This window comes from Eptatretus burgeri, chromosome 12 (assembly GCF_056783735.1).
Source record: "Eptatretus burgeri isolate ZD-2024b chromosome 12, Ebu_testis_v1, whole genome shotgun sequence".
Classification (NCBI taxonomy): domain Eukaryota; kingdom Metazoa; phylum Chordata; class Myxini; order Myxiniformes; family Myxinidae; genus Eptatretus; species Eptatretus burgeri.
In genome coordinates, this window is record NC_140972.1 from 34,436,872 (window position 1) to 34,450,785 (window position 13,914).

Here is a 13,914-nt window from a genome sequence, read left to right on the forward strand (position 1 = left end):
TCTGCAGCATCGATTGGTGGTCTGTAGGATGACTTTGGAGGTGAGGTTGAGGAAGAGAGTGAGGGCTGAACCAAGGACCAGATGGTGTAAGCTGAAGGAGGAAGACTGTTGCGTGAAATTTAGGGAGGAGGTGAGACAGGTGTTGGATGGTGGTAAAGATGGGTGGGATGATTGGGCGACTGCAGCAGAGGTGGTGAGGGAGATAGCTAGGAAGGCACTTGGTGTGACATCTGGACAGAGGAAGGAAGATAAGGAGACTTGGTGGTGGAATGAGGAAGTACAGGAAAGTATAAGGAAGAAGAGGTTGGCGAAAAATAATTGGGATAGTCAGAGAGATGAAGAAAGTTGGCAGGAGTACAAGGAGTGGTGGCGAAAGGCAAAGAGAGAGGTGGCAAAGGCTAAGGAAAAGGCATATGGCGAGCTGTATGAGAAGTTGGATACAAAAGAAGGGGAAAAGGATTTATACCGATTGGCAAGACAGAGGGACCGAGCTGGGAAGGATGTGCTGCAGGTGATGGTGATAAAGGACGCAAATGGGAATGTGCTGAAGAGCGAGGAGAGTGTGTTGAGAAGGTGGATAGAGTACTTTGAGGAGCTGATGAATGAAGAAAATGAGAGAGAGAATGTTGGAAGAGGTGGAGATAGTGCATCAGGAAGTGGGGTGGATCAGTGAGGATGAAGTGAGGACTGCTATGAAGAGGATGAAGAGTGGAAAGGCGGTTGGTCCAGATGATATACCAGTGGAGGCATGGAAGTGCTTAGGAGAGATGGCAGTGGGGTTTTTAACCAGATTGTTCAATAAAATCTTGGAAAGTGAGAGGATGCCGGAGGAGTGGAGATTAAGTGTACTGGTTCCAATTTTCAAGAACAAGCGTGATGTGCAGAGCTGTGGTAATTACAGAGGGATAAAGTTGTTAAGCCACACCGTGAAGTTGTGGGAAAGAGTAGTGGAAGCTCGGTTGAGAGGAGAGGTGACGATTTGTGAGCACCAATATGGGTTTATGCCAGGAAAGAGCACCACTGATGCGATGTTTGCTTTTTAGAATGTTGATGGGGAAGTATCCGGAAGGCCAGAAGGAGTTACATTGTGTGTTTGTGGACTTCGAGAAAGCTTATGATAGGGTGCCAAGAGAGAAGTTGTGGCATTGTATGAGGAAGTCCAGAGTGGTGGAGAAGTATGTGAGGATCGTGCAGGATATGTATGAGGACAGTGTGACAGCGGTGAGGTGTGCGGTAGGAATGACGGACCGGTTTAAGGTAAAAGTGGGATTGCACCAAGGATCGACTCTGAGCCCTTTCCTGTTTGCAATGGTGATGGACAAGTTGACGGACGAGATCAGACTGGAGTCTCCATGGACTATGATGTTCGCGGATGACATCATGATCTGTAGGGAGAGTAGGGAGCAGGCTGAAGCAAGCCTTGAGAGGTGGAGGTACGCACTGGAGAGAAGGGGAATGATAGTCAGTCGGAGTAAGACGGAGTACATGTGCGTAAATGAGAGGGAGGGTGGTGGTATGGTGCGGTTGCAAGGAGTTGAGGTGGGGAAGGTGGATGGGTTTAAATACTTGGGATCAACTGTCCAAAGTAACGGAGAGTGTGGTAGAGAAGTGAAGAAGAGAGTGCAGGCAGGATGGAATGGGTGGAGAAGAGTTGCAGGAGTGATTTGTGACAGAAGGGTAGCTGCAAGAGTGAAGGGGAAAGTATATAAAACGGTAGTGAGACCAGCTATGTTGTATGGTTTGGAGGCGGTGGCGCTAACAAAAAGACAGGAAGGGAACCTGGAGGTAGCAGAGTTAAAGATACTGCGATTCTCGTTGGGAGTGATGAGGATGGACAGGATAAGGAATGAGTGTATTAGAGGGACAGCGCAGGTAGGATGGTTTAGAGACAAAGTGAGAGAGGTGTGATTGAGATGGTTTGGACATGTGCACAGGAGGGAAGCGGAGGGTATCGGGAGAAGGATGCTGAGGATGGAGCCGCCAGGTAGGTGGAGAAGAGGAAGGCCAAAGAAGAGGTTCATGGATGCGGTGAGGGCGGATATGCGGGTGGTTGGAGTGTCAATGGAAGATGTGGAGGATAGAGCGAAATGGAGACGGTTGTTCTGCTGTGGCGAACCCTAACGGGAGCAGCCGAAAGAAGAAGAAGATATATATATGTATATATATATATATATATATATATATATATATATATATATATATATATATATATATATATTTGCATATCACTGCACCCCTCACTGTACCTCGCTCCCTCTGAACACGCACGTTAGATGCCCTCAGTTTTCCTCCGCCTTCCCCTCCTCAGTGATTGGGTTGTGCGGGTCTGCCGAACTCACCCAGTCATCAAGAGGTCGAAACCACCTCAAACTTTCTCTCATCTTGCTTACTATCTAATTTCCTCAGGTATGATTCTGATGGCACCTGTCATGTGAGTGTAAATAAGATTGTAGAAGTTTGAGGATTGGTTTAGCCTGACACTGTGTCTCTGTTTGTGCTTTTGTAAATACGTGCATTTTCTTTTGCTGCACCTCAAAATTCCGTGCTTTCCCCTGTTGCACGAATATTGCTTTTCTATTAAAACCTTTGATTATTGTGCCAGATGCTTTTCCTTGTCCTCACTTGTAATAAGTTGCTTATATTATAAATGTACCTAGTTCGTCATGTCTATTCCTCCATTGGTCAAGCATAATCCGTACGTTGGTGTTAGCCACGAAGTTCTACCCCACCAATTTGCTCTGGTTAGCCAGCACACCCACTGCATTGCTCGGCTGTAATCCGGGTGTGTGTTGAGGGCACGAAACCCACCTGGTGCAGCGGTAAGGAACCATGTGAAGTCAGGAAACCTTGTAAGGATTGGCAGTACCAATTGGCATTCGTGGTTACTAAACAACCCACAGGGCCATGGAGTTATTTGCGACTGGTGGCCTCAGGACTGGGAGTTCGGGAGGAACTCAAGTGCTTCCCTCTGTGGTGAGCCTGGAACCCCGGCCTGTAACATGATATGTATATATATATATATATATATATATATATATATATATATATATATATATATATATATATATATATATATATATCTTCTTCTTTCGGCTGCTCCCGTTCGGGGTCGCCACAGCGGATCATCCGTATGATCCGCATCGTGATTTGGCACAGGTTTTACGCCGGACGCCCTTCCAGACGCAACCCTGGTCGCCTCTTACGACACAGGGATATGGTACACCTATTTTAACTGGGGTATACACCGGCCCAGTACACTGGTACTCATTTCGCCGACCTCGGAAGGATGACAGGCTGAGTCAACCCCCTGGTGTATTAATTCAGTGGCCCAACGGGGCTTGAACTCGGGACCTTTTGGATCCCAAGCCGCTGCCCGAACAACTGCGCCAACACCAGGCTCATATATATATATATATATATATATATATATATATATATATATATATATATATATATATATATATATATATATATATATATATATATATATATATATATATATATATATATATATATATATATATATATATATATATATATATATATATATATATATATACTCCAGTGTTTTTTGAGGTTATATTTTGATTCTAAAATTCAGAATGTGATGTGGAGTTAGATAGAACAATGTTATGTCAGGTAGAGCATTTAGGCAGAGCATTTAATGTTCGGTCTCGTAAAAAGGTGACAAGTATTAACATTTTAGGTTGGTTGTACAGTTTCTGGAAAGATCACAAGTGTTCAGGGAAGTTCGAGCTACTATAAGATATGTAAGGATCTCGCATCGTTGAACAGTTTCTGGCTTCGAGATGCAGAACCATCTCTTACTTTTAAGTGGTTTTCTCGAGGGAGGGGTTTTTGGGAATGTTCTTGAGTGGTCTATAAAAGTGGTATGGTGTTGTCAAGAGAAGGAGGGTAGAATGCGTCACTATTTTGTTTACTGTGTACTGTGCCATGCTGGTGTTTGTGTATTGCTTGTGTTTCATCTTTTTAATAAACACAAGTTTGGACTGTGCCCAAACGTTGGTTGGACATCGATCAAGCCATTATCTGAGACATGTTGTGACCAAAAATTACTTTTTTAATTTCCATCGGAATACTTTGATCGATCAAAGAACTTTGGGTTTTGTGACACAAGATACAGTACCTCCTACAAGCATCACACCAGAATGGGAATTGTGAGTTTTATTCAAATGTTGCAGTATTCAAAACCAGAACAGACAGCTCATGAGCGAGTATGCTGCCAAATAAGCTCATTATCTGGCACCTGCTAACTGACTACTACTTTGTCTCCTCAGTACACCCTCGATGAGGTGTCAAAGAATCAAATCAGCCACAAGAACTGTGTTCATAAACATTCTTGTGAGAGGCAGCAGGATCGATGCCTGCACCCCCCTCCACTATCTGGTGGACCCAAATTTCTCTCATTCATTCCCAGAAGCCTACATCCTCCTCTGGGATCTGGTAGATCCAGATTTCTCACATCCTGTGTCTTATCAGCTCAGAGTTTTTACAAAAGCCTGAGTTCTACACCCTGCTGTGATTGTTCGTCAAGTTCCGACTTTCTTCCTTCCGATGTCTTTTCAAGCTCTGTCACTCTCTGGGCCTCGCTCTTGAATGACTGCAGTTCCATACGCAATGCTCTGTTCTCCTGGCATAAGCTCTCTATCAGCAGATCTTTTTCATCAAGTCCTTCTGTAATGCTGGGTTCTGAAATCAGCAAAGGCTGTGGTTCTCGTTCTGGTTCAAGTTTTGGCTCTTCCTCTTGGGGTCCGTCGGTGCTTGTTAACCCTTCTTGCACTTTTTCAAATTGGGCAATTCTCTCTCCAGAGCTTACAACAGCAAGCTCACTTCTGATTGTTTCCGAACTAGCCACCTGCTTGGTACTTGGCACGTCAACGTTACTGTCGCTCTTCTCCCCAACATGTCCTCCAAATGGTTCAAACATTGGCTCCACCAAATCTGCTCGACCCTGTTCAGTAACATCCCCATTGCTAATGTGCTGCAAGTCCAACCCAACTTCGTACGAATCAGCATGGTCTCAACAAGACCATTAACGTCACCTTTAAACCTAACAGAAACTTTTGGTTCTATCTCCTCTCCCTTTATTGTCATGTCCCAAGCATTCAGCTGCTCCTGTAACGTCTCATCCATCCTTTCCCCCATTCAATTGTGGCTCCCACAAGCCTTTATCAACCAACACCCTCTCTCGTTCTGTTAGATGGGTTTCCAACTTTTGCACCAAACTACCACCCTGGCGTTTACAAAATTCCAATTCCACCTCCCGCCATTGCACCATTGCGTTCACACAGGCGCGATAGCTCTATAGGCCCTTACTTCGTTAACTCTTTGCTTTGTTGACCCATTTTCTTCTTTCAACTTTTCTCCCTTTCAAACAGCCTAGGTTTCACCCTCGTCTATTCTCAATGCCATTTCTTCCCGTTTTAGCTGAAATTCATTCTCCAATTTCATCTCTATATCATTCCTTTGTTCATCAATTTTACTTTCCATTCGTTCATTCCTTTCCACTCTTCTATCAATTTGTGCCCCCAGTTCCTGTGTCACTCCCTTCTTAATGTCGTTCACTTATTCACTCATTCCCTTCATGTCTCTCTCCATTCCATTAATTTGGCCCTTCAATTATTTCCCTTGTTCCTTCATTTTCTCCCTGATTTCTTCGCGTTCCAACGCACTCGTTTTGCATGGGTCCCTACGTGCAACGGTTATCCATGTGCTGATTGCTTTTTGACTGAGCCTTTACTTCTACCAGCCCGGCCTCTCCCTGAGCTTTTACCTCACTGTTCATTGCTTGTACATCAGCCCTGAACCCATCGTGTATTGCTTTCATATCATCCCTCACTTGGTTTTGTCCTGCTTGTATATTTCTGTTCATCTTTTCCATTCTTCCATTCTTGGCAAGGTGAATGTAAAATGTGTGGAAAGTTTACAAAATGAACTATTGCTTTGCAAAATAAGAAGTAACTTCAGCCATTTGGTTACAGTAAATAAATGAGCTAAAGGCTAAATGTGGATCAATGCCTCTGCAGCTTGGTTCAATGATTCATGGATTTTCAATATCGGTAAAATGGAATGCTATCTCCTTATACGGATGCAGTAATGTGTTAGTCTGGCATTTAACAGACATTGATCATTTTCTTTTGAACCATTCTGACACGTGATCTTTTCATTTTTCTAGGAGAACACACCAGTTTTTGACGCAAGCATAGAAGTTGCTGGCAAAAGAAAAAATGACTGCATTTATTTCACATTCAAGATTGCAGTAAGATCACATAACCAGATAAATACATATTGTTATTGACATGGCAAATATTTATCTGAAAGAAACACAAATTGGGCATTGTCAGAATAACATTTTGGTTTAGAATGTGATCGGTGTCATCTAAAGAAGCCTCCATTTAGTGTCGCTTTCTCAATTTTGTGGAGACCTCGATGATACAATTATCTGTTACAATGCTGTTATATGTAGCTCCTATACCCAAGACATGCATAATTAAATGGTGAATGTCTGTGTTATTTCCTGGAGCATGTGCATGATGAGACAAACGGCACATGGGTTGGCAAAAGGCCATTTATTCTGAAGAGTGCAGCTCGTGCATATTGGTATAATTGAATGGCAAGCAAGCTCGAGATCCTATATACTCTGTGGAAACAGCTGCATATTAATTGTGCAATAAATACTGCACACGATAATTTTGTCCCCATACATCAACACCAAACATGTACAGCACAATAGCTCGAGCAAATTTCTCTCTTGTGATGAGTATTTTCATTTCTTCCTTATTTGTTTTGAATAATGCTTCAGTGACAAACATTTTTTGAGCTCACTTTGTACAACAAGGTAATTCCAGTAACGACACAGCCAATTTTCCAGGCCTCTCAGAGCAATCAGAGATTGCAGGCCCTCGCCAGGACTTTTTTTGTGTGGTGTATTTTGTGTGGTGTTTGTATGTTGATGTGTTTGTGTTTGTGTGCTTTGTAAACAATGGATTGACTACATAGGTTTATCTTCATAGAGCAGAAAACCAGAACTTTGGTTTTATTGTATAGATTCATGTTCCAATTGTATGTATTTTGTAGATTACATACATACGTATGTTATTAATACTGTATACATATTTTTTCTGACGAAGCCGTATTTTTACAGTACCTACTTTATAGATGCACTCACATTCTTCATAGCATATCCTTCATAGATGTAATCACTCACATTGTAGTAGTAAGAACTTTATGGACGTGCTCACATTATATCAGTACGCAATTTATAGATATGCACGCATTGTAACAGTACGCACTTTATAGATATACATGCATTGTAATAGTGCGTACCGTATAGACGTGCTTACATTGTAATAATATGTACTTTATAGACGTGCTCACATTGTAGTAGTAAGTACTTTATGGATGTGTTCACATTATAGCAGTACGCAATTTATAGATGTGCTCGCATTGTAACAGTACGCACTTTATAGACATACATGCACTGTAATAGTACGTACCGTATTGACGTGCTTGCATTGTAATAGTATGTACTTTATAGACATACTCACATTGTAGTAGTACGTACTTTTTAGATGTGCTCGAATTGTAACAGTACGTACATTATAGACATGCATGCATTGTAATAGTACATACTTTATAGACCTGGTATTGTAATACTACGTACTTCAGAGACGTACTTGCATTCTAATTGTTCATACTTCATCGAGGTACTCGGTTGAAACAACATAACGTGTAATACGGCCTACCACCACGTGGCATTTGTGGCATACATTAACACATTATGTACAGAGACAGACAGACAGATAGACGAACAAATTTAAAAACACTCTGAGAGCGACACTTGGCAAAACAAAACAAAGTAGCCTGGCACTCGGTAAAGCGCATACCTCTACCAGACTGAACAGCTTATGTTTTGTATACCACTGAAAGACTAGAACTGAACCAAAATCAAATCGGCTTGTTCTTGTCACCAAACCAATTATTCCACCAAGTTTGGTCATAACTCGTCCACAACTTTGTGTGTGTGTTCATAAAGCATCGCATTTTCTCTCTGCTTACTCCCCTCCCCCCACCCACACATATCTCTCTCTTTCTCTCTTTCTCTCTTTTTCTCTCTCTATTTCTCGCTCCACCCCACCTACTACAGAACATCACCCTCCCTCACATCTTTCTCTCTCCTCTCACCGGATGTGTCTGGTCGGTGGTTATATCCAGACGGAGTTCTTCTCTGGACGTGTCCGGACGGGAGTTTGTCTCTGGACTGCTTAGCTCCGGACACGTCCTTGTGGTGTGTCTCCAAACGTGTCTGGACAGGAGTTTGTCTCTGGATGGGAGTTTGTCTCTGAACGTGTCTTGGCGGTGTGTATGTCTGGATGGGAATTTGTCTCCGGATGTGTCTGGACGGGAGTTTGTCTCTGGATGTGTTTGTCTCTGGAGGGGAGTTTGTGTCCGGGCGGTGTTTGTCTCTGGGTGGTATTTATTGTATGCCCGGTAGAAAATGGATTTCAGACATTATTTTGTTTCCATCTTCACTGTTATTCTATGCAGAATCATAAATGAAGCAGTATGAATCGTAATTAATGCTCCACCGCATGTCTGCCTTCCTTTCATCTCACCTCTCGCTGCCTTCCCTTCCCCCATCCCTTCCTCACTCTTACTCCTCGCTCCCCCACCCTTCCTCTCTCTCCCTCCGTCCTTGCTCCCCTTCCCTCCTCTCTTGTCCCCCCTCCACCTCATCTCTCTCTCTCTCTCCCCCCCCATCCCTTTCTTTCGCTCCCCCCACTTTTGTATTTCAATCAGCCAAGGGACGGGTGGTATCTATGTTTCAAGACAATTGGATGAAACTTGAGGATTTTAGAAATCCCTCCTAAGTTGTTGGCCTTTGGCCTATGTTGAACACAAAAAAAATAGTGATTGAATTCAGTTAACTGATATAATAATCCTGTTCAAATTTCAAGGATGAAAATTGGCAGTTTTAGATATTTGGCTTATTTTGACATTTTGGCCTATCTTGACCTCGCGAATATTTCTCGCTTTACTGTTGCAGGGACAGTGCTACAATCTGCAAAAGTTTCAGAACGATCGGCTGAGCGGTTTGGGCTGTAGGCAAGCGGGCAAACAAACAAAACAGATCAACACACTTGGCCAAAAAACTATTTTTGCCAAGTAACAACAAACAGACCAAAATGCACCATCCTCTCCTCTGGCGAGGGTAAAAATGTTCACCTTTTCGACCCACCTACCTCGCACGTATATCTATGCATGTCTCCCATTCTCCTTACTCCCTCCTTCTCAAACTTTTTTTCCTATCCTCCCTTTCCCTTTCTCTTTTTTTTCCCCTTTCCTTTTCTCCCCTAGTATTTTTTTCACTCCAGTTTACCCCCTTCAAGTAAATATTTAATTTATGTGCTGACATATGTTCTAGTAGAAAACCAAAATGACTAATCTTTCAAGGTTGGTATTTAAAAACTTTTACTCGTGAAATAATTCCGTTAAATTGTCATACAAAAAGATATGGAAAATACACAACAGGTGTGGTAATTTAAGTGGCACACTATTTCAGACTGGAAATTTTTCACATGCCTCATCTAATACCCGTATTTACAGTCAGTGGTCTCTTCTGATTTCATTCGCCTTTCAGTGTTGAAGAGTGTGGAGTACTTTCAGCAGAGAGGTCAGCAGTCCCATATCCTGACTAAATTCCATTTTCTTTGTAAATGCAGAGCAAATCATTTACATTGTCACATGAAGATCCTTCCTGATTTATAGCTCCTTATAGTTTGAGAGTGAGGTGGATCTTAATCATAAAGTTGAGTACAAAAGGTTTGAATTTTTAATTCTATTGCAATTGGCCTACCAATGAAGGAATCGGGCATCTTAAGTCTCGCAGTCATGGGGTTTGGTCCCTGGGGGTCCCAAAATAAGACCCCAAAATCCATTTTAATAAAAAAATCGAGTACAACATTTGTTTCAAGTCAGTTTCATTTTGATGACCCCTCAAAGTATAACGATGCAACTTAAGACGCAAAATTTTTTGGGGTTACTAATTAAGACGAATACCAATTAGGGGTCAATGATTTATTCACACTTTTGAGTACAATCAAAATTCGTTTTACATATGGTCATTTATTCACTCCTGATATTATATCAACAACTTAAGACGTGATTTTTCCTGGGGTTTACAGATAAGACGGGGGCGTTTGGACCCAGAGGGGTGTCTGGACACCGAAAATCGAATTTATAAAAAAAATGGAGTACATCAATTATGATTGGAGCTATGGATAAAACATTTCTCCCAGTGAACCAAAATGTAACTTAAGACACAAAATTGTCTGGGGTTACTAATTAAGACGAATACTAATTACAGATCAATTTTAATGATTTATTCACACTTTCGAGTACATTCAAATTTTTTTTACATATGGTCATTTATTCACTCCTGACACTATATCAACAACTTAAGACGTCATTTTTCCTGGGGTTTGCATATAAGATGGGGGCCTTTTAACCCTGATGTAGGCCTACTTTGTCGGTGTTTAGTAATAAAATGAATAAAGAAATTTTATTTCAGTTTTGAAGTTTTCAATAAAAATTCAGAATTTCTGGATTGATTTTGTTTGACAATTTTCTTTTTATTACAGTTACAAATATACTGTCGGGACATTCACTTTCGAAGACTACATTACTGTCCAACTGTTTGCCCTCATCAATGTCGTGGTTCGTTTCAGTTTCGTAAGTAGATGCGGGTAGGCCTATACTGTCACCTTCTCTGTTCACCTTCCGCAGTAGGCCTAGGCTCTAAAACATCGATATTCTGGATGCCGTCTAGTTCTACTGTACGTATGTGAGCTTCGCCTTCAACGGCTTCGGTTATTTGTGTCGGCGGTTCTTGGTCTTTCAAATGCACTGCAGGAAAAGAAGTTTGCTCTTTATTAATTCTCGATATTGTCCTATTTGACAGATCAGTAAGTTGAAGCGTGTTTATTATGACAACCTATTTTTACCTCCTTTTTTGTTAGAAAAGGTCTGCTCTCCGTGCAGATTCAAACGTCAGTTATATCTAACAAATAAATGACCCCTTCGTAGAGATTAGGCCTAAGACTATCGACAAGTAACGCACGTGGTGGCTTGCGGTCGCTGTTTTTTTAACATTTACTCTGGAATACGACTATTTGTTGCTATGGTGTTATCTGGATGTCATTGAATCCTCAGGTAATTGTTTATTTTTGCATTTATTTTTTTCTCTCACTGGTTTGTGCGCCCAACCGCGGTTATAACCGGTTCAAAACTCTGGCGTTACATGGTTCATTGAAAGAAAGATCAAGGCATGTCAAAGCATACAATTCAAGACATAGATTCTCAATAATTGCAGAAACAAATATTGATTTCAGATGCAGACTGTCTTCAAGATGGATGCAGATACGACTGACCGAATGTCTGATTCACAGCCGGAACATGGACATGATGATCCCATTGATGAAGAAATAACTACGGCTAACGTTGAACACACACCAGGTAGGCCTAATAAAACTTCTTGAATTATTTAAATCCCTATAGTCTCAATTAACGAACCTCCATGGCTCAGTGGTATTACCATCCGCGTCTGATGCGGCAATTCCTGAGCTTGAATCCAGGCCACACCGGATTAATCATACTGGCTCTCTATACCTCTGTCGCATGGCAAAAAACTGCTACTTTTGCGAAAATCGCCCATGAATATTAAATGGTTTTGAAAAAACTGCATGGGGCTTAAAGAGTAAATATATTAGAGGCTTTCTATTCATAGGTAGCCAACACAGTAAAAAAAGGTGTTTTTAATTTGCACACGATGAAACATTTTGATTACCAGTTTGGCATATCGTTCACGGAGAATCGATATCAACTTCGATACTTATGAAAGACCCTCTATCAAGGATTGTGAGCAAGAGCGCAGATCAGCTGTTGTGGGAGGAGAGCAAGTTATCGAAGGACCTTGGCAAAAAAGAGACACAAGCTTCAGGAAACTGCGAGAGAGGGAGTCCTTCAAACGAGAGTTACCCGTCTTTCTGGAGAAGAATTGGTCGAGCAACTTCTACATGGAACTTCTACTGGACAGGGAGGTGTATTTGGGAGTGATGGGAGAGTGCACTCGATCCCTCGTAGAAGATGGAGCAGTACACGCTGAATCAGTCCCATCTCTAAGCTGTAATCAATCCGAGACCGACACTAGAGTAATCCTTCACATGATTGAGGCCGACAAGTCCACACCTGGAGACATTGTTATAAGAGCTTCAGACACTGACATTCTTGTGTTGCTCTTGCACCATCTTCATCGTGTGTCATCCATTGTCTGGATGGAGGTTGGTACCAGAGGACACAGCAATCTTCGTTATGTAAATGTAACCAAGATTTCTGCTACTATAGGACATGAGATGTGCACCGCACTTCCTGCACTACACGCATTCACTGGCTGTGACTATACTTCTTCCTTTGCCAGAAAAGGAAAGAGCAGGCCATATGAGATTGTAGCAAAAAGTGACAAGTTCCAGAAAGCTTTCGCTTCAATGAGCATGATCTTCAATGTTGTCCCAACAGAGGAAATCACCAAAGTCTTGCAAGATTTTGTATGTGTCTTGTACGGAGGACGGAAAATTGTTCCACTCAACAAACACCGCTTCAACGTGGTTGACAAAACCTACAATCGAAAGTCAAATGCCAGGCATCCATTCGACAAGCTCAAAAGCATTTCAGGCAGCGCCATCCCACCGTGTGAAGCGGAACTAGCTCCGCACATCGATAGGAGTGCATTTGTTGCTAGACTGTGGGGCAGTGCTCATCAACAATACCTGGACAAAACACCTCCAAACGGATGGGAAAATGTCGATGGCGAATTTCGCGTTATTTGGTTTGATGGAGAACAGCTGCCCCCTGCACTCATTCCAGCGATACAGGTTCAGACAGAGGCAAATTTCAATGCTGACGATACTCAGGGTGATGGTGATATGGATGACGATGTCGATGAAGATCATGATCCTTTGCCAATGGAAATGGAGTCATCCGATGAAGACAGTGATGATTATTATGAGTGAGATGATCACAGTCCTTATTAGGACATTTGGATTTGGTTTGATTGGACTGGTCAATTTCTGTAATCTTGTAATCTATCTATAATTCCAGCAATCTCTGTGTGTCTGTCTGTCTGTCAGTCTGCGACTGCCGTTTCTCGACGACCGCTGGTCCGATCGGATTGAAACATGCCAGGAATATTGCCGGGGCCCCGCGGATGTGCCTTTTCTAGGTTTGATATCAATCGGACGAGCGGTTCCCAAGTTACAGCCATTTATCTGTCGACCAATGACAAGACACGGTGCTATGACATCACAAATGATGTCACAATTAATGTTTATTTATTTATTTATTTTTTGCACGATTGACGGTCCGATCTGATTGAAACTTGCCAGGAATATTGCTGGGGACCCGCGGATGTGCCTTTTCGAGGTTTGGTATTAAGGTTTGAGAGAGGGGGCGTCACATTTCAAGAGAGGGGGGTGAGAGTGGGGGCGAGAGAGGGGGGCTGAGAGTGGGGGCAAGAGAGGAGGGGCAAGACTAGGGGGAGCGAGAGAGAGGGGGCGTCACAATTCTTCTTCTTCTTCGTTTGATATGACATCACAATTGACGCTGGGGACCTGAGTACGTTTCCCAAGTTATGGCCATTTATGATATGGTTGGTCCGATCTACTTGAAAAAATGCCCCAATCCAGTCGTCGTTTACGCACCTACGGGCCCGAACTTGTATCTGTAATTTCTGTAAGTGATTGTATCAACACTTGTCAATAAGAGAATTAAGACATTTGGATTTGGTTTCATTGGACTGGTCAATTTCTGTAATCTTTTAATTTCTGTAAGTGATTGTAT

At 42.3% G+C, this 13,914-nt stretch overlaps 1 protein-coding gene across 3 annotated transcripts in view; it reads left to right on the forward strand.

Moving 5' to 3' along the window:
• REC114 (REC114 meiotic recombination protein) overlaps positions 1–13,914 on the forward strand; it is a 127,666-nt gene that overhangs the window by 57,681 nt on the left and 56,071 nt on the right. For all 3 annotated transcript variants that reach the window (XM_085850097.1, XM_085850096.1, XM_085850098.1), the window contains exon 3: positions 6,197–6,280. In XM_085850097.1, the coding sequence (XP_085706223.1) occupies positions 6,197–6,280 (84 nt within the window). The remainder of the gene's footprint in view (positions 1–6,196; positions 6,281–13,914) is intronic.